The following is a 27265-nucleotide window of genomic DNA, read 5'->3' as shown; positions in this document are numbered from 1 at the left end:
TTAGAGACCATTTACTCTCCTTCTGCCAGATGAATGAAGTGATTTGTCCAAGGTCATTCAGCTAGTATGGTGGCAGAGCTCAGGACATGGAAGGTTCAACCTTACACACCCTCTTCTATCCTTCATCAAATGAGTGTTCTTCAATGCCTCTGAAGCCAGTAACTTCCACTGATTTCTGTGTGGCATTTTGTTATTTTTTTTTTTTTTTGAAGATTTTGTTTATTTGAGAGACAGAGAAAGGGAGAGCATGAGCGGGAGGGGCAGAGAGAGAGGAGAGAGAATCTCAAGTGGACTCCACGCCAAGCATGGAGCCTGATGTGGGGCTCGATCTCACCACGCTGCGATCACCGTTTGAGCCGAAACCCAGAGTCAGATGCTTAAGTGACCACACAGAATATATGAGTGGGAGTGGCTGGGGTGAGGGCACTGGTTTTGATAGGATAGCCAGTTTGTGTGGTTTAACAACCTTTGATACTAAATGTAGCCATTTTAGTGCTGAATAACATTACTGTCTGAAATTGGCTTGTTTGTAAATGTTCATGCCCAATCTCTTCCTGTATCCTTCCCAGATGTAAACCCCACATGGACAGGAATCTTGTCTGTCTTACTCAGGGTAGTATCCTTAGATTCTTATAAGTTGTGTAATAAATTCTGCCTGAATGAATAGGTGAGGGGTATTCCCTGGCAGTTTCCTTAATAGAGTCCAAAGAGTTGGGAGTTCCCCTCATTTTTTCAGCAATTTAGCAAACAGCGATTGAACCTGCTTATATCAGACACTGTACGAGACACAGGCACTAACAAAGTTTGGTGCCTAACTTCAGGAAGTTACAGTTCAGATGAAAAAATAAATCAAATTTGGCTTACAGTCTATTTACTAATTTAATCTGAATGCATGCTTCATTAGTTCCTTTATCTTGGACCTACCTGCTCTGCTCACTTTACGTGCCTAGTTTCCGGTGCTGCTTGAGTATGGATTTTAGGTTCTGTCAGTCAGTGCTTTCTGTGGATGGTTGATCATCACTTCACCTCAGGGGCTTTAGAAATGACGTGCACACACAGGCGTCCAGACCCTACCCTTGGAGATTCTGAATCAGTTGGGCTGGGGTGAGGCATTGCTAGCTGTACTGAAAATCAGGAACTCCTTAAGCCGCTGTCATGGGCTGTCAGGTCCAGCCGGACACCCCTGCTTTGTAGGTGAGTATTGAGCCTGAGTCCTTCCTTGGCCTTAGAAACTGGGCCTGATATTTTGTATTGGCATCTTTCTCTTCCTCAAAAAACTTTTATGTTCTTTTCCCTCCATGCTTCCGTTCCGGGGGCCCTGCAAAGTCCAGCTGTGTGTTTGCTCTTTGTATACATATATGAAAAACTCCCGAGATCATGTAGGTAAATGAGGGTGAAACATGACACAAATAGTATCTGAATTGGTAATAGCCTTGTTTGGCTCTTCTTGTGTGTGTGTGTGTTAGTTCTTTGACTACTTTCAACATACAAATTGAGTATGGGTTGGTTACTTGGTGACTTTCAAGAGTGGTTTTTTTTTTTTTTTTGGTGGAACAAGGGAGTCGGATTTGTGTTTTTTTCCGGGACTCCTGTCCCTAGACTTGGCAGAAAGATAGCCAGGCAGATCTCAGCAGACCTGAAAATAGGTGAGCTGTCAAGGTGTTGGCAGTGATGGGCTCCTCTGGGTGGGACTCAGGGCAGCCTACCAGCAAAAAGGAGAGGGAGCTTAAATGATTTCACATTGGGGCTTTACTTATCATAATTGCTCCGAGTGCTAAATTGGGTGTGACAAATCGAACAGGTCATTGCCAAGTAGGTTTCGTTACCAGCCAATGACAAGCCCTTGACATAGATCATTGATGTTCCTTATGTTAAAAAACCAAACCAAATGAAAGCAGAAGGTAGATTGTATTTGGAGTTAGAATTCAGATAGTACAGATATGTGCACATATGAAAACTGTTTCAGAACTCTGCCAGTTAATTAAGTTCAGTTACTTTTGTCAAGGTTGGGGGCTGCAGAACAGGGAGAAGGGGGCTGGGGTTGTGATGTATGAGAAACTGTAAAAGAGGTTTGGGTTGGTAAGAATTTTTTCTTATAGAAGTACTGTATGTTAGACAACCTTTGCACAACACTCAGCTCTAAATACCTATGTTAGAAGTAAGAATCTTGTGGCTACTTTTGACTCTGTTTTACTTTTATGGATGTGACCAGTCTCAGTAGATTTCATGTATTAGTCACTTGGTTGGGGTTCTGAAAATATTTTTAAAAGGCATACTGAAGCATAACAGTAAAAGTTGAGGATGACATTGCTGCGGTGTTTCATTCATTCAGCAAACCCCTGTTGAGTGTCTGCTTCATACTGGGGATTCCCTGATGAACAGGAGGACATCAGGGCAGAGAAAAAGGATTTTTTGCCTCCTTGCTTCACAACTTAATCCTAGTAACTAGACCGATGCCTCACACAAAGCAGACACACAGCAATTACTGAATGAAAGAAAAAAGGAAGATCTACTTGAGCTCTGCTTTCCTGGCACTTATCCTCTAGTGGAGAGACAGACAAACAGTACGTACAGATAAATAAACAATATATGAATGGGAGTGACTGGGCTGAGGGCGCTGGTTTTGATAGGATAGTCAGGATTGAGTTGGTTTGGAAATAGATTGGAGAGAGACAGTCTTGCAAAGCTGGGGTGTGGGGAGGAGTACCATTTAAGGAACAGAAAGGAGACCTGCATGGCTGGAGAAGGGTGAACTGGGCCCAAGGGGGTGGTGGCTTGCTGGAACTGGTGGAGGTGGACAGGGGCCAGGTCAAACTGAAGAGTTTGGGATTTATCCTCTGTGCATTGGGAGCCCATTAAGAAGGTAGAATGTTTTCAGCTATAGAATAGCATGAGCTGATGTCCTTTTTTAAAGAGGGGCTTCTGATGGCGGTGGAGAATCTACCTTAGGCAGGGGACTAGGGCAAGACCAGGAGGAAGCTCTCGGAGCCTAGTAGGCAAGAGATGATGGTGGCTGGCCCTAGGGGGGTAGCATTGGGGGCGGACAGCAGTGGAGGGATCAGGAATGTATTTGGAAGAGGAAAAAGCTGTTTAGCTTTTTCAGAGAAGTCTCAGAAAAGGCGACACACACACACACACCATCTCTTTCCATGATGAACCTTCTTTAGAAAGTATTTATCAGGTTATGAGATTATGGGCCATCAATGAGAAACCTCCCCATCTGGAAGCATGGGGAGTACCAGGAGAGGAGAAAGTGCCGTGTGGGGACGCTCAAGGTGCGGCCCTGGTGAGGTTGTGTGGTTCCAGGCATCTTTTGCCAGTGTGGACTCAGGGCCGAGCGGCAAAACCCAGTGTGTATCTTTTGGCACATTGGAGCAGAGTGAAAATAAAATCAGAAAATTCAGCTCTGCCTCCTGAGTGAAATAGGAGTCAGAAGAGATCATCTCAAGTTTAATGAGATAATGTGCTTCCTTATAAACACGGGCATCAGTGATGCCTTAGAATGTCTGATGTATTATTCTGGATTCTTTCTGACTACTGTGAACGCAGTGATCCACTTGGATAGTCTCTGTTACGGTGAAGTTTTAATAGGTAACAGAAGCGGAGAGCACAGAAAAGCAAACAAAGGCTAATAGCTGGGACTCTGAAACCATTAACCTGAAGCCGGTTGTTCCCGACCTCACGCTGGAACAGAAGGTGGCAGACGGGCCGAGTGAGAACGAACCCCCGTTCTTTCGAAACCTCGTCCTTGGGGCACCTGAGTGGCTCAGTGGGTTAAAGCCTCTGCCTTCGGCTCAGGTCATGATCTCAGGTTCCTGGGATGGAGCCCCACATCAGGCTCTCTGCTCGGCAGGGAGCCTGCTTCCTCCTCTCTCTCTGCCTGCCTCTCTGCTTACTTGTGATCTGTCTCTGCCAAAGAAACCTCGTCCTCCTCCACAGCGTAGACGTGCAGCTGCCAAATGCGGCATTTGCTTTGTAACCTGTGTGTTTCTGTGAGGAGCTTGCTGTCCACACCACCACGACCTTCCAGATCAGAGGGAAAAGTCAGCTCTAAGGTTGGAAGAGGCAAAGCAGGACAAGGGGTTCCTTTTCATGAAAATTACAACCCGATCTTTGCCGGCTTATTTTGATTTTGGTAGTCATAAACTCACCCCAGAAGCGGCCCTAGCCAGAGGCCATCTGGTACCACACATTTTACAGATAAGGAAACTAAGGGTTTGCCTGACATGAAACACTAGGTACCTGTTGGCCCAAGGAAGGTCAGGCAACTGGAATTTGGGGAAAAAAAAAAAATTAACTTTCTTTTGTGTTAGGTTTCAGAGGAATTGTTCGTAGAAGAGACCTGCTTGTTCATTTTAGACTGACTCATATGGTTGGAGCGGATTAAATTTGAGACCTACTGTTGAGCAGAGGGGAATGACATAGGTGAGAATGGATGAGATTAATGCTATGTTGGCAGGTGAAATTTTTTCCCGAGCTTTTGAGTTCCCTGCCCCCACCCCCCACCATTTTATCTCATCTGCAAGTCTGGTGTATTTCACTAATCCCATAAACAGCTTTCATCTTAGACTGCAGAGTGTGTCCCTGGCAGACTAGGTGAGTCAAGTGAAATTATAGGTAAATCAAGCCAAAAAACAGACTATCAGAGGGAAGGCAAAGGAGCCTAGACTCCATAGTGAGCAGTGGAGAAGGATCAGAGCAGTCAAAGACCCGGAATGATTTACTGTTGCTGGTTTATGACAGAGCACACCCAGAGATCTGTTTCCCTGATTCTGTGTGACTGGTTAATTCCAGGGCTGGTCCCTTTGCTTCCTGTCCCACGTGAGTCCCCTTCCTTCATGTAACCATGAATTGTGGGTCATGCTTTTGTTCAGAGTGGCAAGGTCGCTGGCAAGAGCAACAAGAAGCCAACGGGGCCATGTTTCTTTCCCAGGAAATGACGTTCTGTCAGGATTTACAGAATATGTGCCCCGGATTGGGGGTAAACTGTATAGATTCCTGAGTTTAGGAAATTATAATCTGAGGAGGCTTTTTCAGAGTTAAGCCTTCACTGAAGTTTGTAAATTCCTTCTCTTTCCTCTTTCATTGTCCTTGACCTCCTGTTCTGTTTACCTCTCTTGCTATGTGCTCTTCTGCTTATGATACAGAATTGACCTTACGTGTACTCAACCTCCATTTCCATTTTTTTCTTTCTTTTGGGAGAATACCTGGTACCAGATGCTGCCTTGGTCTCACAGGGGTTCTTACCTCTCCTGGGGAGTGGGGAGGCCTTGGGTATGTGCCTCTTACTTATATATACATGGTGCTCTGTCAGTAAGTGTGCAAGTAGCTCTTGTATTTTCCCCTCCCAACATATTGTATAAGTAGTAAGAACCAGGTATTTGAATAAATTAATCACATGCCAAATTTCATTTTGGAAATGGGATACTTCAGTGTAAGACTGGAGTACCTTCGTAAAAGCTGTACTGTATCAGTGATGAAAGCATCTTCAAGTCTGTCATAGATGTGTGCTTTAAAATTATTGTGACCTGTATTTTGTGTGGCATGCCCACGTGTATACACACAAATAAGTATATGAGTATGTATGTGCTCGTTTGCATACATGCAAATATAAAGATACTGTCTGAGCAAGGGCTTTGTGTGCCAGAGTTTAGCCTGAATTGAATTTTGTGGGTGAGAGAGATGCCCTGAAAATGGAACCATTGGCATAAAGTCATGCGTACTCTCCCTACCACTCCCTACTTTATCTGGAGTTCTAATGGCTTGCGACATGAGCTCAAGATCTACACTATCCTCATAGAACATGGGCACAGTGTTTTTCCCCCTTATTAGCTAGATTGTATTCCCAAAGCCACAAGGGCTACTTGTCTTTTTAGAGAGCTATCATGGAGCCTTGAGACTCTGTGGTTTAGACTCAATGGGAGTAAGTCTCCCCTTCACCCTCAGCCTTGAAAAGCTATAGTGCTCTTGGAATTCAATGGAAGTTTCCTAACTTCGAAGCTAGAGAAGGCTCTCATTTCTCATGAGACAATTGTCAACATTTTTTTTCTGGTCTAATTCCATGATGTCAAAAAAATCCTGCATGGTTACTTTATCTGGAGAACAGTATTTGGCCTTGGACCCTTAAGATCATGGACTTAACTGCATGTGTGTTTTGGTCTTTTCTCTGCAGCCTTTCTGAACGTTTTAATTTCTTCAGATTCTCCATGTTCTTATTTTGCTTTCTGACTTCCACAGTGCTGTGCCAAAGGTTTGGAACAGTTTTTAAAAAAAAATTATGGTAAAATACACGTAACGTAAAATTTACCATTTCACCTGTTTTTAAGTATATAAGTCATTGGCATTAAGTACATTCTGATAGTCATGTAGCCATCACCACTGTTGGTCTCCAGAACTTTTTCATCATTCCAGTATGGACACACTGTCCCCATAAAACACTGACTTCCCATTTCCCTCTCTTCCCAGGCCCCAGATACCACCATTCTACTCTCTGTCTCTATGAATTGGATTGTTCCATGAACCTGTGAATTGGAGTCATGGAGTATTTGTCCTTATGTGACTGGCTTAGTTCACTTAGCACAGTGTTCCTCAAGGTTCGTTCATGTTATACTGCATGTCAGAATTCCCTACCTTTTAAAGGATGAATAATGGTCTATTGTATGAATATGCCACTTTTTTTAATGTACTCATCATTGATGGTTACTTGGGTTGCTTCCACTTTTGGGGCTTTGTGAAGAATGCTGCCATGGACATGGGTGTACAAGTATCTTTTTGAGACCTAACTTCCAGTTTTGGGGATACGTACTCAGAAATGGAATTGCTTAATTTTTGGAGAAATGTCCAGACTGTTTTTCACACTGACTGCACCATCTTACATTCTCACCAAGAGTTCCAGTTCTCTACATACGTGCCTATATTTTTGGTTGTTGTTGGTGGTAATAGTCCCCCTAACTGTTGTGAGATAGTATTTCTGGGACCCTTTTGACCACTGTTTCTCTCTGTTTGGCTCATACCCACTGATGTTTCAATTCTCAGATGCCACTTCTTATGGAAAGCCTTCTCCAAGAGCTCCCTATCGTATCTTTCATGTTACTTGCCACAGTACCACTCTTTGCTTCCTCTATCATGGAACTTTCTGCATTAGATTGTAGCTTGCTTGTTTAATTGTCTGATGCTTCTCTCAAGCTCTGAGTCCCATGAGAGCAAGAATATATCTGTCTTGAGATATCTGTCATGATCACTGTTATCTCCTTGGGAACTGCCTCTCAGTATAGGTGGTGCTTGGAATGTATACCTTTAGGTTTAAATAAGCATTTCCGGTGTACTGTGCAGCCTAGGCCTTGTAGATAAAACAGGTAACATCAAATCCCAGGTGTGAGAACTACTAGCTTCTGGATTTTGAACCAGGTTTTTATCTGTCCAAGTCTTAGGTTTCAGTTCTTTGATAGGGGGATCATGATATCTGCCCCATCCTCATAAGATTTTCCTAACAATGAACAGAGTTAGTGTAGACTGAAGACTTGGTTACTGCCAATTAGCATGAATGAGATGAGTGAGAAGAAATAGGAACAGAACTTTCAACATTGTCAGTTTGGTGGGCAATGACATGGATTGAAGACTAAAAACAGGAGAAACAGACTTCAGGAAGGTAGGAAAGGAGAATGTTGACTTTGATTTGGGGTTATTGAATTGCAGGTACTGGGGGGGGACTTGTGTGTTGTAATATCCCAGAGATCGTTTTAAATACAGGTTTGGGCTGGGAATGAGGATTTGAGCATTATTTTAAAGATGAGATTGCCTAAGGAAAGACTGCTTTGAAGAGGAAGAAAGGTAGAGAATGTCTACTATGAAGGGTAGAGGAAGAAAGACCAGAAACAGCAGAAGGAGGGAGCTTAGGCTAGAGGAATATGAGGGAGGGGGGAATGTTATTGAAACCAAGGGAGATGAGGATTTTGAGAAAGAAATGCAGGTAGCTATGTCCAGTGCTTCCCAAATGACCAAGAGGATGATGCTGAATTTTAGTAGGTAGAGTTGGTCATTGCCCTCAGAAGAATTGTTTTGGTAGAATTGGCAGTGGTAGAAGCCACATCATAGTAGGGGGTCAGGGCAACAGAGGCAGTAGGACTTCTGGGCATCCATCTTTCGTGGTTCTTCGGGAAGTTTGATAGGGAAAGGAAAGAGGCAATGGGATGTTAGCTGGAGTGGTAAATGGGAAAAGCCAACCAAGGAGAGTTTAATTAACCAATTAGTGAATTAATTTTTTAAGGTGGCAGGATTTTTTTTTTTTAAGTTTGAGCTAACTAAGTAAGCACAAAGGATGAAGAAGAGAGACCCAGGAAGTGAAAGGGGGTTGCTTGATGATGTCATATAGAACTGTGGTAACTGACAGATAACCCGAAGGTTGGCAGGAAGGAATGGGCCCATGAGGACAGGCAAAATTATTTATCTTTTTAGTCTATTTCTAAACTTTCATTAAGTATAATTAAATAAAATGTGTTAAACACCTGGGTAGTGTTTGTTTTGTAATTGCACACACATTTATTTCATTACAAATAATAACCCATTTGATTTAATCTTCTTAACAGCCTTGTGAGGTAGGTATGATTTCTGTGTCTCTTCTGTAGATGGGGATATGGAGGCACAGGGTGATTAAGTAACTTAAGCCCACACAGCTAGTAATTGGCAGAGGTAGGATTTGAACCAGTAAGGTCTAATTTTAGAGCCTGAGCTCTCAACCGTTATTTTAAGCTATGCCCTCCTGCCTTTTTTCTTGGTGTTCAGAGGCTACTTAAAGAAATACCTAGTTCATCTGCAGATAAAATCTGAATAACTAAGTAGAAAGCCTGGTCTTCTGGTTATTATATCTCTCAGTGGAGTTGTGTATTTTATAGTATAATGAAATTATACACGTGATGGTTAGATTAGGTTGCAAGCCTTAGCATATTTGTAGAAGCATAAGTTTAGGATTATTATCCACTTTTTAAAAAATATTTTATTTTCGAGAGAGAGTGGACTTGCATATTAGGGGAGGGAGAGGGACCAGCAGACTCCTGCTGAACCAGAGCCTATTGTGGGGCTCGATCTCATGACCCTGAGATCATGACCCGAGGCCAAATCAAGAGGCTGGGGCTCAACCAACTGAGCCACCCAGGAGCTCCTGTTATTCACTGGCTATCAGAAAAGCCAGCAATGGTAATATTTCAAGAGTGATATAATTGGAAAAGGAAACTTGTAAATGCACATATCGAAATGGGATTAAATGCATGCTGAGGGAGTTAGAGAGTTTCATGCAGTGCTTCAGTCACGAAACTTCGGTAATAGAGTGTGGGTTGGCTTTCTGGAATCCTGAGAATGGATAAATGAAAACAAAAAGAAATAACTACTTTGTATTATACAACTAAAATAGTTATTAAATAACTCATTCTTTCAGGTATTTTTCTTTAACTTTTTATAACTGTGAGGCAGAACTAATAGTTGATATGGCTCTGTCAGCAGCTAAGGGATTTTTGTTGTCATTGTTGTTAAAGTAATATATCATGTCTTGTATAATTCACTTGTGGCTACACAAGGGAAAGTATTTAATGTCTGATTATGCGGCACTTGCTGTGTAAAGAGCAGGGAGCCAGAAAGGGACAGTAGAGAGCTAAGGATCATTTAATGGACAGTCACTGAGGTCACTTACTGATGACCTTTACTGCAACATCATATATATCTGCTTTCCCATGGCAGGTTGTTTGATCATGGTTTAATAGTTAAAGCTTTGTAAAATAACAAAGAAGTCAGAAATCCTACTGGTCTCAAGTGCTATTATTTACAATTGGACGGCTAGCAAGAGAGTGCTTAGTTTGATCATACTAATGCTAAACTGGGCAAGACACAAGGTGAAATCTCATGGAGTTCTGTCCTCTGACCCTTTGAGTAGACTAGTAAGGTATGAAATCTCAAGGTGGAAATTCCCTGGAGATTGAAATATGATTGAGGGAATGTGACTTTTTCATCTAAACAGGTGTGGCCAAGAGGAGAGTTGTTCTCCTCTTGGAAATGTAAGAGGTGAATTATTTAGGTCCTTGAAGCTAGAATATAGGTACAATAGCAGTGAAGGACTTTTAATTAATCTGTTTCTCTCTTTTGTGGTTTGGAATTGTATTGTCCTTGTTCTTGTATTTGTCTGCAAAATTGTGGGCAGCATTTTGATTGTGAAGAATCTTGGGTAAGTGATTGTCTCTGTTGGAGGTAGTTGGAGATGGCTCAGGGAAACTGTAGTTTACAAGGTAGTTTGCTCAGATGAAGTCAAAAGAAGTTAGAATTGTTCCTTCTAAGCCATTATCCTTGAGTAAAGAATCCAGCATTTTATTTTGTTAGAGATACTTTTTGCTTTGATTGTAATAATATATTCTTCAGATATGTAAAGTACCTTTCTCCCAAAGTTCCAGTCCTTTCCACAATCATACCCCAACCTTTACTTCTTTTTAGATCTTGTTTAGCTGATTTTCATCATAGGAATTTTTTTTCTTCATGAAACTTTTTTTTCCTTTTGAAACTTGGACTACATTCTTAAAATTGATGATTGTAGGTGGTTGGAACTTAAGATCAGGTTGGTGAGACAAATAGATTTTGATACTCAAATTATTGTCTGAAGAGCTAAAGTATATATTTTTTTATGTGTGGTTTCACTTACGAAAAACATTCTTGTAAAAATATTTCTTGTCAGAGTAATTTACAAGAACAACGAATGCTATTGCTAACTTTGTGGAATACTTGGGAAAGTATGAATTACAGTGAAAGGTGTTGTCTTAGGGAGGATATTTTAAAAGTGCTGAGAAGTGTAATGTTACAGCTTGATGCAAGAGATGAACTCTATTTGGAACTGAATAATTTATTAGAAAGGTGCTCATACTGAAAGAAGGAAAGAGAAATGAGAATTCTAACTAATGAACTCACATAATGCCCAAATTTATTGTCTTTACATGGACACAAAGTATAGATTCTTAGATCTGGAACAGGCAAAGATAAATAGCCCTGCAAAAAATGGACAGAAGTCATGAACAGGCATTTCACAAAAGAGCTGCTGCAGGTGGCACTTAACATATGAAAAGTTACTCAGCCTGATTAATAATCAAAGACATGCAAATTAGACTGAACTTGTTTTTTCGTTTATCAACTTGCGAGAGATCGAAAAGTTTGATAATAATTGATGTATGTGTGAGTAAATGAAGAAATGGGTATTGTCTGTTAATGGCTGTGGAATGGGTATCGTTTTCCTGGAGGGCAATTTCACAATATGAATCAAGAGTCTAAAAAGAGTATACCTTTTGACCTAGTGAGTCTCCTGCTAAGAATTTTTATCTTAAAAGAAATCATCTGTGCCTTCTTGTCAAATGGTGGAGTAAGCTTATAGCTTATGTATGTCTTCTGCTCCAAATCCATGTCAATGATTGCTAACACATTAAAAGAATGAAAGATAAAAAAGAGTCATAGGTAGGCTTACAGGCAAGATACTGCTGTGGACCAGAAAGAGAACTAAATGTAAAAGGATAAGCTGGATTGAGGGCATGATCCTGCAAGGGCTTTGGGTATGGAAATAAAAAGTAGCAGTTGTGAATTTAGGTTCTATGGGATTATGGGAACTCAAAGTTTACTCCTTGAGATGGACAGAACCAGGTTCACTGCATTAAGCCAGAAGCGGAGGTGAAGTTGTATTTCTCATAAAGGGGAACTCAAAAAAGACCAAGAAGTTAGGGGAATAGTTTATATGGAGTGATGGGTTTTGAGGAGCAGGAGAAGAAAGATAAACCTTCAAGTACAGAAACTCAATCAGTTTGATTGGTCATGGAGTAATGGGGGGAGAGAATGTGGTGCTTCAAATCCCCATAAGAGATTTGGCCTTGGACTGGTGGTATAGGGAGGCAACTATAGAATTACTATGGAGGGAGAGGTAAGCACAGAGGGGGAGAGAGAGGAGGGGGGGAAAAACAAAGCAAAACAAAACAAAAAGCAAAACAACAACAACAACAAAACCCAAAAGCCAAGGACAAAAGAGCCATCCACTTAGAATTAGCCTTCAAAACAAAATATCAAAAAAACCCAACCAAACAAACAAAAAACAAACCAAACCAAACAAACAAACAAACAAAAAACCTTAAAGAAAACAAATGCATGTTGTGAATGTTAAATGTAATATAAGTGATGGATCACTGAATTCTGTTCCTGAAAACAGTATTACACCATATGTTAACTAATTAGATTTGAAATAAAAATATGAAAAAAAATAGTTAACAAACTCAACAATGAGAACGAAGAATTATTCCAGGTGAGATTAATTTAAAGATTTATTTATTTATTTATTTATTTATTTGACAGACAGAGATCACAAGTAGGCAGAGAGGCAGGCAGAGAGAGAGGAAGGGAAGCAGGCTTCTTGCTAAGCAGAGAGCCCAATGCAGGGCTCAATCCCAGGACCCAGAGATCATGACCTGATCCAAAGGCAGAGGCTTTAACCCATTGAGCAACCCAGGCACCCCTGAGATTAATTTTATAGAAAAGTCAAAGACTGGGGTGCCTGGCTGGGTCAGTCAGTATACTATGTGACTTTTGATCGTGGGGTCATGAGTTCAAGCCCCACACTGGGCTTAGAGCTCACTTAAAAAAAAAAAAAGAAAGAAAGAAAGAAAAAAGAAAGAAGAAAAAGAGTAAAAAAAGTCAAACTAAAATAAGCATGCTCAGATGTCTAGGAAATTCAAAGGGGTAAATAGATGCATCACAATAAAAGTGAAAATTTAAAAAGCCCCCCAGATATGCACAAATGGAATAGGAACAGCTGTATCTGAAAAATAGCCAGATCTAAGTTTTGGAAATTTAGGAAATTTTAGAAAAAGTAATGTCATGAAACAATAAACTCAATAGATGGGGTGAACTTTAGATAGAATTAAAGCAAGAATTGGTGAATTGGAGAAAACTAAGGAATTCACCCAGAAGGCAGCATGAAGAGACAAAAGATTAAGAGAGGAATAGAGAGAATGAGCGAGAGGGAGAACGAGAGAATGAGAACATGCATGTAGCAGACTTGCAGGATATATTGAGAGGTTCCAACGTATGTTTGTTAGGAATATGAGAAAAAGATAATGAAAGGCATGATGGAGAAGCAAAATGTGAAGACCTAGGAGTTGAGAATTTTCCTTATATAATGAAAGATACGAGTCTTCAAATACTTTGGGCAGGACCATCATTTTGAATCTATAGAATACAAAAAAAATCCTTGAGATTTGCCCCTCTCCCCAAATGCAGATTATTTACAAAACAGTCTCATTAGCAACAGATGCTGGGAGATGGGAGAATAAAATCCTCAAAGTGCTAAGGGAAGATTATAGTTAATTTCAGTTTTAAAAACTGATGAAAAAAAATACAGATATTTTCAATCATAAAAAAGGATGAAGAGGAGAGTTATCATCCATGGATTGTTACTGGAACTGTTATAATTTAGTGAGAACCAAAGTGAATCCAGAGGGAAAGTTTTTAATACAGGAAACAAGGGTCACCGTAGAAATGGATGGAAAGTTCACGTAATTATTTGTTTAACATACTACTTTTCTGTTTTAAAATAATACAAAATGAACACTCTGAAGAACCATAATGAGCATGTGGAAAAGCAAATCCTGTGTGATCTGGTATCAAGGACTCAAAAGAGGATACACAACTGGGATTCCTGATTTCTAAGAAAGATAAATAAATATGATACATTTGAGAGCTAACTTACATGAAATGGACACATATCTTGAAAAATATGCATCAAGAAGTAGTAGGAAGTTGGACTAAAGTGATGAAAGAAACTGAATAGTAACCAAAAGTCTATGCTCTAAATGACGACAGGCCCAGTTTTGTAGGCGAGAGATGCCCTATTTCAGTAATCCTCACTTTCCTTCCTCTCTTTTTTCAAAACCAGTTTATTGAGGTATAACCGACCTACAAAAAAAGGGCACATATTTAAATTACATGACTTGATAAGTTTTGACACATGTCTAGACTTGTTGAATATTATTCATTACCCCCGTAGTTTCTTGGTGCCTCTTAGCGATGCTCCCCTCCTCTTCCCTCCTGTTCTGGCCCTAGTCAACCACTCGTCTGCTCTTTGTCACTGTGGATTAATTTTCATTTTCTAGAATTTTACATGAATGGACTCCTTCAGTATGGTACTCATTTCAGCCTGGCTTCTTTCACTCAGCGTAGTGGTTTTGAAATTCATCCATGCTGTTGTGTGTATCTGTAATTCATTCTTTTTTATTGCCGAGTAGTGATTTTTGTATTGACACACCACAATTTCTTTTTCTTTTTTCAGTAGACTCTAGTTTACTTATTTGTTCACTTGTTGATGGACATTTGGATTACTTCCATTTACGGGCAATTACAGATAAAGCTGTTTTGAACATTTAGGTACGCGTTTTTGTATGGACATGTCCCGCCATATTGTAGTTCTATATCTAATTTTTTTCAGAAATTGGCAGATTGTCTTCCAGACTGGTTGTACCATTTTATTTTCATGAGTGCAATATATTAGAGTTCTAGTTTGAGGGTTTTGAGAGTAGAAGTTCTTGATGAAGTTTATAATTTGTTTTTCTTTTATGGGTTGTGCTTTTGGTTTCATGTTTAAGAAAACTGCCTTGCCTAACCTAAAGACTTAAAGAATTTATGTTTTCTTCTACTAGTGTTATAGTTTAAGTTTTATGTTTATTTATATAGTTGGGTTTTACATTGAGATGTTCAGTTAGAGATAATTTTATATATGATACAAGATGTGGATTAAAGTTCTTGTTTATTTATTTTTATATAGATACCTACTTCTTCAAGAATTATTGATTGGAGGATTTTTTTTTTCTTCTGCCATTGAGTTAACTTTGAATCTTTCTCAGAATCCATTGACCACAAATAGGTGTGTCTACTTTGGGATTCTCTTTTGTTCCATTTATCTGTTTGTCTACTTTTATGCCAGTACCACACTGCCTTGATTTCTGTAGTTTTATATTAAGTCTTGGGAGGTAGAGTGATGTCCTTCAACTTCATTCTTCTTTTGCAAAGTTGTTTGCCACTTTAGATCTTTGCATTTCCATATAAATTTTAATTGTGTTAATTTTTACAGAAAAAAACTGCAGGGATCTTGGACTGGGATTGCATCATTTTGGGGACAGTTTGACATTTTATGGAGTCTCCTGATCATGAACATAGCATATCTTTGCATTTATTTAGAAATTCTTTAATTTCTCTTAACACTGTCTTCTTCTTCTTGTTTTTTCTTGTGTGAGTTTGGAACACACTTTGCCAGATTTATTCCTAAGTAGTTTTTAATTTTTGATGTTACTGTAAGTGATATTAAAAAAATTAGTTACATTTAGTTGATTGCTGGTATTGCAGAACTGATTTTTGTATATTGATTTTGTAACCTTGTCCTGTAGGTTGTGTCCTACAACCTATCGAATTTAGTAGTTCTAGTTGCTTTTTTGGTAGAACCTATATGGTTTTCTGTATGGGTGCTTGTGTTATACACAAATAAAGACAGTTTTATCTTTTCTTTATTTCTTCCTAGTCTGGATGCCTTTCATTTCTTTTTCCGGCTGTATTGTACTGGCTAGAACCTTCAGTACTATCTTGAATAGAGGAATGACAACAGACATACTTGCCTTTTCCAGATCATACAGTGAAATCATTTAGTCTTTTCATCACTAGGTATGATGTTAGCTATATGGTTTTCACAGATTCCTTTCTCAGGTTGAAGAAGTTTCCTAGTTTACTGAGTGTGTTAAGTAGGATTGATGTTGGGTATTATCCTTTGTTTTTATTGTATCAATTCATATCACCATATGGTTTTTCTTTCTTAGTCATCAGTAAAGCTGATGATTCATAATATGAATCATGTCAGTTTTAGAATGGAATTATACAATTCCTCATTTGTGGAATAATACTGGTGACATATTATTCTTTTATGTGTTGTCACATTCAGTTTTCTATTTTGTTAATAATTTGCATATTCATATTACCGAGGGATAGTGGTCTATAATTTTATTGTAATAATTCTGCTTGGTTTGGGGGAATTTCATTAGTTTTTTGGATGAGTTTGTATGGAATTGATACTTCTTTATGAAATGTTTAATAGAATTGGACAGTGAAGTTTCTCAGGTTAGCGATTTCTTTGTGGGAAATTTTAAAAATACAAATTCAATGTCATTATTAGATATAGGGCTATTCAGGTTATCTTTTTTTTAAAAAAAGATTTATTTATTTATTTGACAGATACATATATATAGAGAGCGATATCACAAGCAGGCAGAGAGGCAGGCAGAGAGCGGGAGGGGGGAAGCAGGCTCCCCGCCAAGCACAGAGCCCAATGTGGGGCTCGATCCCAAGACCCTTAGATCATGACCTGAGCCTAAGGCAGAGGCTCAACCCACTGAGCCACCCAGGCGCCCTATTCAGGTTATCTTCTTGAGTAAAACTCAGTAATATGTGTCTTCAGGGAATGTTTTTCATTTTGTCCAAGTTCTGCAGTTTATTCTCTTAAGTTCATAATACCTCCTTATTTACCTTTTATTTGGCATATTGAGACTGCAGTGGGTTTTTTTTTCACCCTAATCAGTATAGCGAGAGATTTAAAATTTTTTTTTCTCAAAGAACTAACTTCTGATTTCTTTGATTTTCTTTACTTCTCTGTTTTCTATGTCATTGATTTCTACTCTGTTTTTTTATAATTTTCTTTCCTCTCCTTACTTTAGGTTTCTTTTGGTCCTCTTTTTCTTTTTCTTTTTCTCCCCCTGCCGCCCAGGCGGAAGCTGAGGTAATTGATTTGAAACTGTTTTTCTTTTCTTTTTTTTTTTTTTAAATGTAGGCTTGTAACTACAGCTACATCCTAGAAATTTTGAATTTTTTTTTTTCATTTTCATTCAGTTTGACCTAGTTTTTAATTTCTTGTTTGGCTTTTTTGACCCATGGGTTATTTAGAACTGGGTTATTTAGTTTCCAGCTATTTAGAGATTTTTCTAGATCTATTTCTGCTATTGATACTTAGTTTCTTTTTGTTATAGCACCATACCCATCCCCGAGGTTTACTGAGGTATAATTGACATATAACATTGTGTAGTTTAAGTTGTAAAATGTGATGATTTGATATATGTAAATATTGCAAAATTATTACCACAATAGGGTTAATTAAAACCTCTGTCATCTCACGTAATTCCTTTTTTTTTTTTCTTGGTAAGATCTTTTAAGATCTGCTCCCTTAGCAACTTCCAGTATTTTTTGTTAGCTATTGTCGATTAGATCCCTAGAACTTCCTCATCCTATAACTAGAAGTCTGTACCCTTTGACCAATATCTCATTTTTCCTCGCCGCCCAACCCCCCCCCCCCCCCCCCCCAGCCCCTGGCAATCACTGTTCTGCCTTCTGTTTTATAGTTTGGCTTTTTTAGATTCCACACAGAAGTGAGATCATCCAGTATTTGTCTTTTATCTTTTTGACTTCGCGTAATGCCCTCAAGGTTTATCCATATTTTCCCAAGTGGCAGGATTTCCTTCTTTCTCACAGCTGGAAAACATAGCATTATATAGATATATCATCTTTATCCATTCATCCGTAGATGGACACTTAGGGTGTTTCTGTATCTTGGTTATTATGAATAATACTGCAGTGAACAGGCAAGTGTGGATACCTCTTTGAAATCCTCATTTTATTTTTTTGGTTTTTGTTTTTGGACATATACCTAGAAGTGGGATTGCTGTACCGTATGGTAGTTCTATTTTTAATTTTTTGAGGAACCTCCATATTGCATTCCACAGAGTCTGTATATTCCTGCCAACAGTGCATAAGAGTTTGGATTCCCTTTTATCACCAAGATTTATCTCTTCTCTCTCTCTTTTTCTAAAAAGATTTTATTTATTTATTTGACAGAGAGAGACACAGTGAGAGAGGGAACACAAGCAGGGGGAGTGGGAAAGGGAGAAGCAGGCTTCCCTCTGAGCAGGGAGCCAGATGCGGGTCTCAGCCCTAGGACCTTGGGATCATGACCTGAGCTGAAGGCAGCTCAACAATTGAACCACCCAGGTGCCCCTTCTCTTTTTGATAATAGCCATTCTAACAGGTGTGAGGTAGTACCTCGTTGTGGATTTGATTTGCATTTTCCTGATGACTAGTGATGTTGAACACCTTTTTATGTTCCTCTTGGCCATTTGCTTGTCTTCCTTGGAAAAATACTTATTCACGTTCTTTGCCCTTTTTAAAATCAGATTTTTTTTTTAATTTTGCTGTTGAGTTATATGAGTACTTGATATATTTTGGATAATAACTCCTTTTCAGAGGTGGTTTGCAAATATTTTCTCCCATTCCATAAGTTGACTTTTTATTTTGTTCATTGTTTCTTTTGCTGTGCGGAAGCTTTTTAGTTTGATGTAGTCCCACTCAAGTATTTTTGCTTTTGTTGTTTGTGCTTTTCTTATCACCCCCCCCCCCCCAAATAATTGTGAAGACCAATGTCAAGGAGCTTTTTCCTAAATTTTTTTCTAGGAGTTTTATGAGTTCAGGTCTTACGTTTAAGTCTTTAATTCATGTTGAGTTAATTTTTGTGACTTGTGTAAGGTAGGGGTCCAATTCCATTCTCTGCATGTTATTATCCAGTTTTTCCAGCACCATTAATTGAAGTTACTATTCTTTCCCCTTTGAGTATTTTTGGCTATTTTGTCAAATAGTAATTGACCACATATAGAGAGTTTATTTTTTGGCTGTTGATTCTTTTTTTTTTTTTAAGATTTTTTATTTATTAATTTGACAGAGATCACAAGTAGGCAGAGAGGCAGGTAGAGAGAGAGAGAGGAGGAAGCAGGTTCCCTGCTGAGCAGAGGACCCTAGGATCATGACCCAAGCCGAAGGCAGAGGCTTTAACCAACTGAGACACCCAGGCACCCTATGGACTGTTGATTCTGTTCCAGTGCTCTCCATGTCTGTTTTTATGCCATTTACATAGTGTTTTTATTACTATACCTTTGTAGTTTAGTTTGAAATCAGGAAAATGTGAAGCCCCCAGTTCTGTTCTATTTCAGAATTGCTTTGGCTGTTTTGGGATCTTTTGTGATTCCTGTAAGTTTAGGATATTTTTAAAATTATTGTGAAAAAAGCCATTGGAATTTTGATAGAGATTGCATAGAAAGTATAAATGGCTTTGGAGGGTAGTTATGCACAGTTTAGCAGTACTTATTCAATCCATGAACATGGGATACCTTCCCATTAATTTCTGCCTTCATTTTATTTTAGCAAAGTCTTATAAGGTATACAAATCTTCCATCTCTTTGATTAAAGTATTTGTTTATGAGATTATTACAAATAGAGCTGTTTATTTTTTTATAGATATTTTGTTGTTAGTGTAGAGAAACAACAGGTTTTCATGTGTTGTTTTTATGTCCTGCAACTGTGCTGAATTTGTTTTTTCTAATAGTTTTTTGGTGGAACCTTTTTAAGATCATTCTGTAGATAATATATACCATCTACAGCCAGAGACAGCTTTGCTTCTTCCTTTTTTTTTTTTTTTTAAGATTTTTTTAATTTAATTTTTTTAAAAGATTTTATTTATTTATTTGACAGACAGAGGTTACAAGAGATTTATTTTTTTTTAAATTCATCTGACAGAGTTCACAAGCAAGCAGAGAGGCAAGGAGTGAGAGAGGAAGGGGAGCAGGCTCCCTGTGCTGAGCAGAAAGCCCAATGCGGGGCTAGATTCCAGCACCCTGGGGTCATGACCTGAGCCAAAGGCAGAGGCCTCAATCCACTGAGCCACCCAAGTGCCCCCCTGCTTTTTAAAAGATTTATTTATTTATAAAAGAGAGAGGAGAGTGGGGGGCAAGGGCAGAGGGAGAGGGAGAGAAAGTCTCAAGCATACTCTGCACTGAGCACAGAGCCTGATGTAGAGCTTGATCTCATGAGCCTGAGATCACAACCTGAGCTGAAACCAAGAGTCACATGCTTAACTGACTACACCAGCCAGGCACCCTGCTTCTTCCTTCCTGATTTGGGTATCTTTTATTTTTCTTGCCCAATTGTTCTGGCTAGGACTTGTTGTAATACATTGAATAGGAGTTGTGTGAATAGATAGATATGTCTTGATTTTAGAAGGAAAGCTTGGAACCTTTTTTCATTGAGTATGATGTTGGCCGTGGGCTTGTCTTATATGACCTTTATTAAGTTGAGGTACTTTTTTTTTCTACAACACGTTTTTTAAAAGTTTTTTTTTTTTTTTTTTTTTTTAAATCATGCCAGAGTCATTGTATTTTGTCAGATGCTTTTTTTTAAACATTTATTGAGATGATCATATGATTTTTATGTTATATTTTATCAATGTGGACTATTACAGTTACTGATTAATGTATACTGAGCATCCTTGCATACCATGTGTAAATACCACTTGATTATTGTGTATGATCCTTTTAATATGCTATTGAATTTGGTTTCCTAATATTTTTTTGAGAATTTTTTTACATCTGTATTCATCAGGAATATTGGCCTGTAGTTTTGTTGTTGTTGTTCTGTTTTTTCTTGTAGTACCTATACTGTGCTCTGGTCTCCTGGCAATGCTAGCCTTGTAAAATGAGTTTGGGAGTGTTCCTTTCTCTTTAATGTTTCGGAAAATTTTGAACAGGATTTGCAGTAATTTTTCTTTAAATCTTTAATAGATTAACCAGTGAAACCATCTGGTTTTGGACTTTTCTTTGTTGGGAGGTTTTTGATTACTCATTGAATCTTTTTATTTGTTACTGGTGTGTTTAGATTTTCTGTTTCTTCATTATTCAGTCTTAGTAGGTGACCATTTCAAGGGTTTTATCAATTTCTTCTAGATTATTCCATTTATTGGTATCTAAATGTTCCTGGTAGTCTCTTCTAATCCTTTCTGTTTCTGTGGCATCAGTTATAATGTCTCCTTTTTGTTTTCTTTCTTTCTTCTTCTTCTTTTTTTTCCTGGTCTGTGAGTTAAAGGTTTGTCAGTTTTGCTTATTTTTAAAAAGAAAAATTGGTCTAAAGTATAGTTCAAGTTTAATGTTTCCATGTTGATTTTCTTTCAGGATGATTTATCCACTGTTCAGATGGGGTAGTGAATTCCCCTACTAATATACTTTTGTCTGTTTTTCTTTTCAGATATGTTAATATTTGTTTAATGTATTTAGGTGCTCCAGTGTTGGGTGCTTATATGCTTATTGTTATATTCCCTTAATGAGTTGAGCCCTCTATCATTATATAATGACCTTTTTGTCTCTTGTTAAAGTTGAATTAAATTCTATTTCATATATGTAGAGCTACTCCTTTCCTTTTTTGGTTTCCACCTTGCATGGACTATCTTCATTCCTTTACTTTGAGCCTAAGTGTGTCTTTAGATTTTAAGTGAGTCTTTTGTAGACATTGTGTAGTTGGGTCTTAAAAAAAAAAAAAATCTACTTAGCCACTCTATATCTTTTGGTTGGAGAATTTAATCCATTAACATTTGGAAAAATTATGAATAGGAAACGACTTACTAATGCCATCTTATCAATTGTGTTTTGGCTATCTTGGAGTTCCCTTATTCCTTTCTTGCTGTCTTGGTGTCTTCCTTTGTGCATTGATGATATTTTATAGTGGTATGTTTTGATTTTCTTCTCTTTGTGTTTGTGTATCTACTATAAGGTTTGGATTTTTGGTTTCCGTGAGGCTTCCATAAAAGATTTTTTACATGTAAGAGACTGTTTTATGCTGATAACAACTTAACTCTACCTGCATACAGAAACTCCACTGTTTGTTTTTATTTATTTTTTAAAGATTTTTATTTTTAAGTAATATCTATACCCTTTATGGGGCTCAAACTCAAAACCCTGACATCAAGTGTTGCATGCTCCACCAACTGAGCTAGCCAGGTGCTCTAAAATTCTCCCCTTTTATTCTTAAAAGTTTCTGATGTCACAATTTATCTCTATGTTGTGTATCATTAACAAATTATTGTAATTATAGTTGTTTTAATGCTTTTGTCCTTTAACCTTTTTACTAGAGATAAGTAATTAGCACATCACAATATTACATTATAACTCCAGCCAGGCACTACACCATGTACGAATTTTACCATGTACGTTACCTCTATGTTGTATATTTTCATCCTTTGAATTAAATAGCATCCTTTCATTTCAGCTTGAAGAATTCTCTACTTAGCATTTCTGCAAGGCATATCTAGTATGGATGAACTCACTCAGAGTTTGGTAAGGTCTTTATTTTTCCTTCATTTTTTTGGAGGACAACTTCGCTAGGTAAACTATTTTTGGTAGTTTTGGTTGGCATTTTTTTTTTTCAGCACCTTGAATATTTCATCCCACTTTTTCTTGGTCTCTGAGGTTTCTGCTGAGAAATTCACTCAGAGCCTTGTATGAGTTCCCTTATAGGTGACAAACTTCTCTTGCTGCTTTTAAGATTCTTTCCTTGTCTTTAATTTTTGACAGTTTTATTATAATGTGTCTTGAGTTAGACTTTTTGAGTTAAATCTGTTTGGGAGTTCTAAAAGCATTGTGAATTTGGATGGCCAGATCCTTCCCCAGATTTGGGAAATTCCCAGACATTATTTTTTGGAATATGTTTTCTGTGTGCTTCTTTTTCTTCTATTTTTTGTCCCCCTCCTTAGACTCCAGTAGTTCCTATTCTGCTTCTCTTTATGGTATCTCTCAGTTCACATAGGCTTTCCTTCCTCGTTTATTTATTTATTTTTCCTTATTCTCCTTTATCTGGGTAATTTCAGAGGTCCTATTTTCTCCATCACAGATTCTTTCTTCTGCCTGATCCATTCTGCTGTCCATACTGTCTATTGTGTTTTTTATTTCATTCATTTTGTTCTTCAGCTTCATAATTTGTTTGGTTCTATATAATTTCTGTCTCTTTAACTTCCAATTTTGTTCATGCATTGTTTTCCTGATTTCATTGAATTATTTTGATGTGTATTCTCATAGCTTATTGAAGTTCCTTAAAATAGCTATTTTGAATTCTTTTTTGGATAAATCACAGCTCTCCATGTCTTTATAGTTGGTTATCAGAAAATTATAGGAATTCCTTGATAGTGTCATATTTCCTTAATTTTTTCATATTCCTTGAAGTCTTTCATTGCTGGCTCCTTCAGTCTTCACTGACTGACGTCCAGAGAGAAATATCTTCTGTCAGCCCTACTAGGGATTCTGAGGCTTTCTCAAACCTGTGAATATCCCTGTTCCACACTTCTTGCTCCCTTTTGTGGCAGAATTCTTAAGCTTGTAAGTCTTCTCTCAGTTTTGCAAAGCACCAGATAGAGTACTGACAGCTTGCCTTTTGCAGGCCGTGTTAAATGCTCAGGTTTATAATCTCTGTTTGATCTCCTCAGATTCAGAATGGCTGTCTGTGCATGCTCAATAGTTGTCTGGAAAAGCATGCTCTTGTCAGCTTCCTGCTTGCTACAGAATGGGGGTTTGTGGGTGAGAACTGTGGAGCACTGGGTGGGTACTCTTGGGCCAGTTGTAGGGATCAGATCACTCGGTGGGGTGATGTCAGCATCTTGTTGGTTGGCTTTCTAATGGAGCCCATGGTATGGTTAATAGGATATTTGTCCTTTTAACATGTATGTTTTAAGCCTTGCCTGTTTTTCTCCTGCCAGTCACTACTCACCCTCCCAGTTGTGAAGCTTATGACTTGGTACTCTTGGTGGGATGAGAGAGAAATGGTCCTCTTCGGCAGCATCCCATACAGATTGGGAGGCCAGGTGCTTACTCACAAAATTTCACTTTTAACCATGGGAGAAACATGGGTTAAGAAGGGTACTGGGTACTCTGCACACTAACATGTGCCCCCCCCCCCATAGGAGAAGTAACATGGATAAAGTCAAGTCATTCCTCTTATCCTCCCAACATGTCTAGTCATGGATTTTTCTTGCTTATATGGTGTGCTGGAACTTATCCACTGGATTCTGACACTTCCACATGGGCCCTCTTGTCTGTGGATAGTTGTCTAAGTCAGTGTTCTCCAGGATTTCCTGGACCTTGGCTTAGATGGGCTGGAGTCAGTAGTGGATCTAAGTTTGTACATCTAATACTTGCTATTCAGGTGGGTGAGACACCTTTACAGTCCCTTAGTGTATGGTGCTGGATCCTACAGCTTATGTCTATGCATGCCAATTTGTTTTTGTTGAGGGGGGCATACAGCTGAGCAATGTCTTACTCAGTTGTGCTCCTGACGTCATTCTCCCCCAGAGAATGTATTTTTTAATGATCTGAACTTTTAGAAATATATTGATACTAGATATGGTCTGTCTTGCCAAACCTTCTGTGTGTATTTGAGACAAATGTGTATTTTGCTGTTGTTTGGTTAAATATTGTATAATTGTCAGTTTATGTTGGTTTATAATATTGTTCATCTTCTGTATTCTTACTGAGTGTTCTGTCTGCTTATTGAGAGGGGGATATTTAAATCTTTGCCTGTAATTGTGAAATCATCTATTTCTGTTTGCTGTTCTGTTAGTTTTCACTGCATGTATTTTGTAGATCTGTTGTTAGTTGCATCGATATTTAAGATTAAATATCTTAATTTAAGATGAATTAACTCCTTTATCATTATGAAATGACAGTCTTTACTTCTTATAATATTCTTTGCTCTGAAACTCATTTTATCTGATATCAATATAACTACTTCAATTTTTTTTTTATGAGTACTACTGGTGTAAATATTTTTTCCATTCTTTACTTTCTTAAGTCATTTTTTTGGGGGTGGGGAGGTCACAAAATATGTGTAACATTAAATTTTACTATTTTAACCATTTTCCAGTGTATAGTTTTGTAGCATTAACTATGGTCATATTATTATATCCATTCTTCTCCTTTTAACTTTGAAGTTGATTTGTTATAGGCATCAGAGAGCTGGATATTGATTTTTTAAAAATATAATCTGGCTATCTCTTTCAGTTAAGTTGTTTAGACTATTTATATGTAATGTGATTGTTTATATGGTTGGGTTTAATTCTAGCATTTTACTGTCTAACCTTTGTTCTCCTTTTTTCTCTGTTTCTCCCTTTTTGGATTGATTTTTCATGATTCCATTTTACCTCTCTTGTTGGCTTATTACCTGTAACTCTTATTATCCATAACTTGTTTTAGGGTTTCTAGCATTCATCTTTATCTTAATAGAATATTTCTTTAAGTAGTACTGTTTTAGTTTAAATATATTTTAAGAATCTTATAACAATATACTTCTGTTTCTTTTCGACCATTGAGGTATTGTTACATGTTTCACTACTTCATATATTATAAACCCCACTATGTACTATTATTTTTGCCTTAAATAGTTAATCTTTCATACAGATTTTAATAATGAGGATAAAGTCTTTTATATTTTCAGTGTAGTTTCTGTTTTTGATTTTCGTTATTCCTTTGTGTAAACTCAGATTTCTATCTAGTGTCATTTTTTTCTTCTTGGATTTCTTTCTTTATCATCTTTTACAGGGAAGTTTTGCTGATACTAAGTTATTTTTCTTTTTCTTTATCTGCAAACATGTTTATTTTGCCTTTGTTTTTGTAAGGCATTTTGGCTTGCTATAGAAACCTAATTGACAAGTATTTTTCTCTTAGTTATTTGAAAATATTTTTTCTCTGTCTTCTGGCGAACATTGTTCCAGTGAGATAGTCCATGTAATGATTTGTTTCTCTGTACAGACTTTCTTTTTCTCTGTTTTTAAGATTTTCTCTTTTCACTGATTTTAAGTAATCTGATTATATTGTGGTATAGTGTTGTTTCCTTATTTTTTTTGTGCCTAGGGTTCTGTGAATATTTATCTTGAATCTGTGGATTTATAGTTTTCATAAAACTGGGAAAATTTTTGGCCATTTCTTTTTCTTTTTCCCATTCTCTTTCGTATTCTTTGGTGACTCTAATTACATGTATTTTACTGCTTAATGTCCTCTCACAGCTCACTAGTACCCCGTTAAATTTTTTTTAACCTGTGCTGTGTTTTGGATAATTTCCACTGATGTGTTTTCATGTTCACTGTTCTTTTCTTCTATGACATCTAATCTGCTTTGAATCCTGTCTTGTTTGTATTTCATCTCAGACATGTCTAGAAACATGAATTAATTTTCTTTATTCTTCTATTTCTCTACTTAGTATGTTCAGTCTTTTTGAGCTTATGAACCAGAGTTATATAACTTTTTTTATTTTATTGATTACATTATTATTTTTTAAAGATTTTATTTTGTTTATTTGAGTTGAGGGTAGGGGCAGAAGAAGAGGGAAAGAATCTTCAAGCAGACTCTGCACTGAGTGTGGAGCCTGACTGGGGCTAGATATCATGACCTGAGCTGAAATCAAGAATTGGATACTTAACTGACTGAATCACCCAGGCACCCCTAGTTTTTAAAATGTACTTCTAATTCTGTCATTGGTACCATTTTAAAACCAGTTTCAGTTGATTGATTTTTCTTTCCATTACTTTGCCGTATAGTCTTAACTTGCTTTCCATGTTTGTGGTTTTGGTTAGAAATAGCTTGATCCTTTTAGTCTTTTTTTTTTTTTTTTAAGATTTTATTTATTTATTTGAGAGAGAGATAGAGAGCATGAGCAGGGAGAGGGGCAGGCTCAGCAGGGAGCAGGATACGGAGCTTGATCCCAGGACTCTGGGATCATGACCAGAGTGAAGGCAGATGGTTAACCGACTGAGCCATCCAGGAGTCCTGGATTTTTTTAGTCTTGATTTAAGAATTTTTAGTAAAGAGCAGAGCCGCAGTGTAGCATCACTTTTTTGTTACTACTGAGGCAAAATCCTCCCAAGATTTTTTTTCTGATATTTTGTGGATTATGAGATTATTTTGTCTGCTTGAATTTTTGGTCTGTAATAGCGTAGGCTCCCATTATTGGAAACAACAAGAAATGCTAAGTAAATTTCTTAAAAGAATTTCCTGAAAGCATTGTAGAGTTATCAAAGCAACCAATACTTGGGTGTCCAAAATTAGTGCTGTAAGCATTTGTTTTAAACTTTAAAAGTAGGATTGATTTTAATTAAAATCATTCAAGATTTTTGTATTTATATGTTCTTTTTAAGTTAAAAATTGAACAGCTGTTCAAAGATAAAATTTCTGTTGCCTCTGAGTTGGTGTGGTTAGAGTATAGTGGAAATGACCTCTACTTGGAAAATGAGAGTATGAGTTGTGATTTTCTTATGACCAGCCACATAATCTCTTGCCAGTCACCTTATATCTCTGGATGGGCTTTTGTTTCTTCACCT

General features: G+C 37.7%; 1 protein-coding gene across 6 annotated transcripts in view; it reads left to right on the top strand.

Annotated features, from left to right (window-relative positions):
* Nucleotides 1-27265, top strand: part of FTO (FTO alpha-ketoglutarate dependent dioxygenase) — a 374055-nt gene that overhangs the window by 75265 nt on the left and 271525 nt on the right. For 2 of the 6 annotated variants that reach the window (XM_082712136.1, XM_082712135.1), the window contains exon 2: nucleotides 22174-22241. The exons of the other annotated variants lie outside the window; for them this stretch is intronic. In XM_082712136.1, coding sequence (XP_082568262.1) covers nucleotides 22218-22241 — 24 coding nt within the window. In that variant the 5' untranslated portion in view covers nucleotides 22174-22217. The remainder of the gene's footprint in view (nucleotides 1-22173; nucleotides 22242-27265) is intronic. 6 annotated transcript variants of the gene reach the window in all.

The sequence above is a fragment of the Mustela nivalis genome, assembly GCF_964662115.1.
Source record: "Mustela nivalis genome assembly, chromosome: 18".
Taxonomy (NCBI): domain Eukaryota; kingdom Metazoa; phylum Chordata; class Mammalia; order Carnivora; family Mustelidae; genus Mustela; species Mustela nivalis.
The sequence above is the reverse complement of the archived record's forward strand: the minus strand, read 5'-3'. Positions and strand labels throughout refer to the sequence as shown.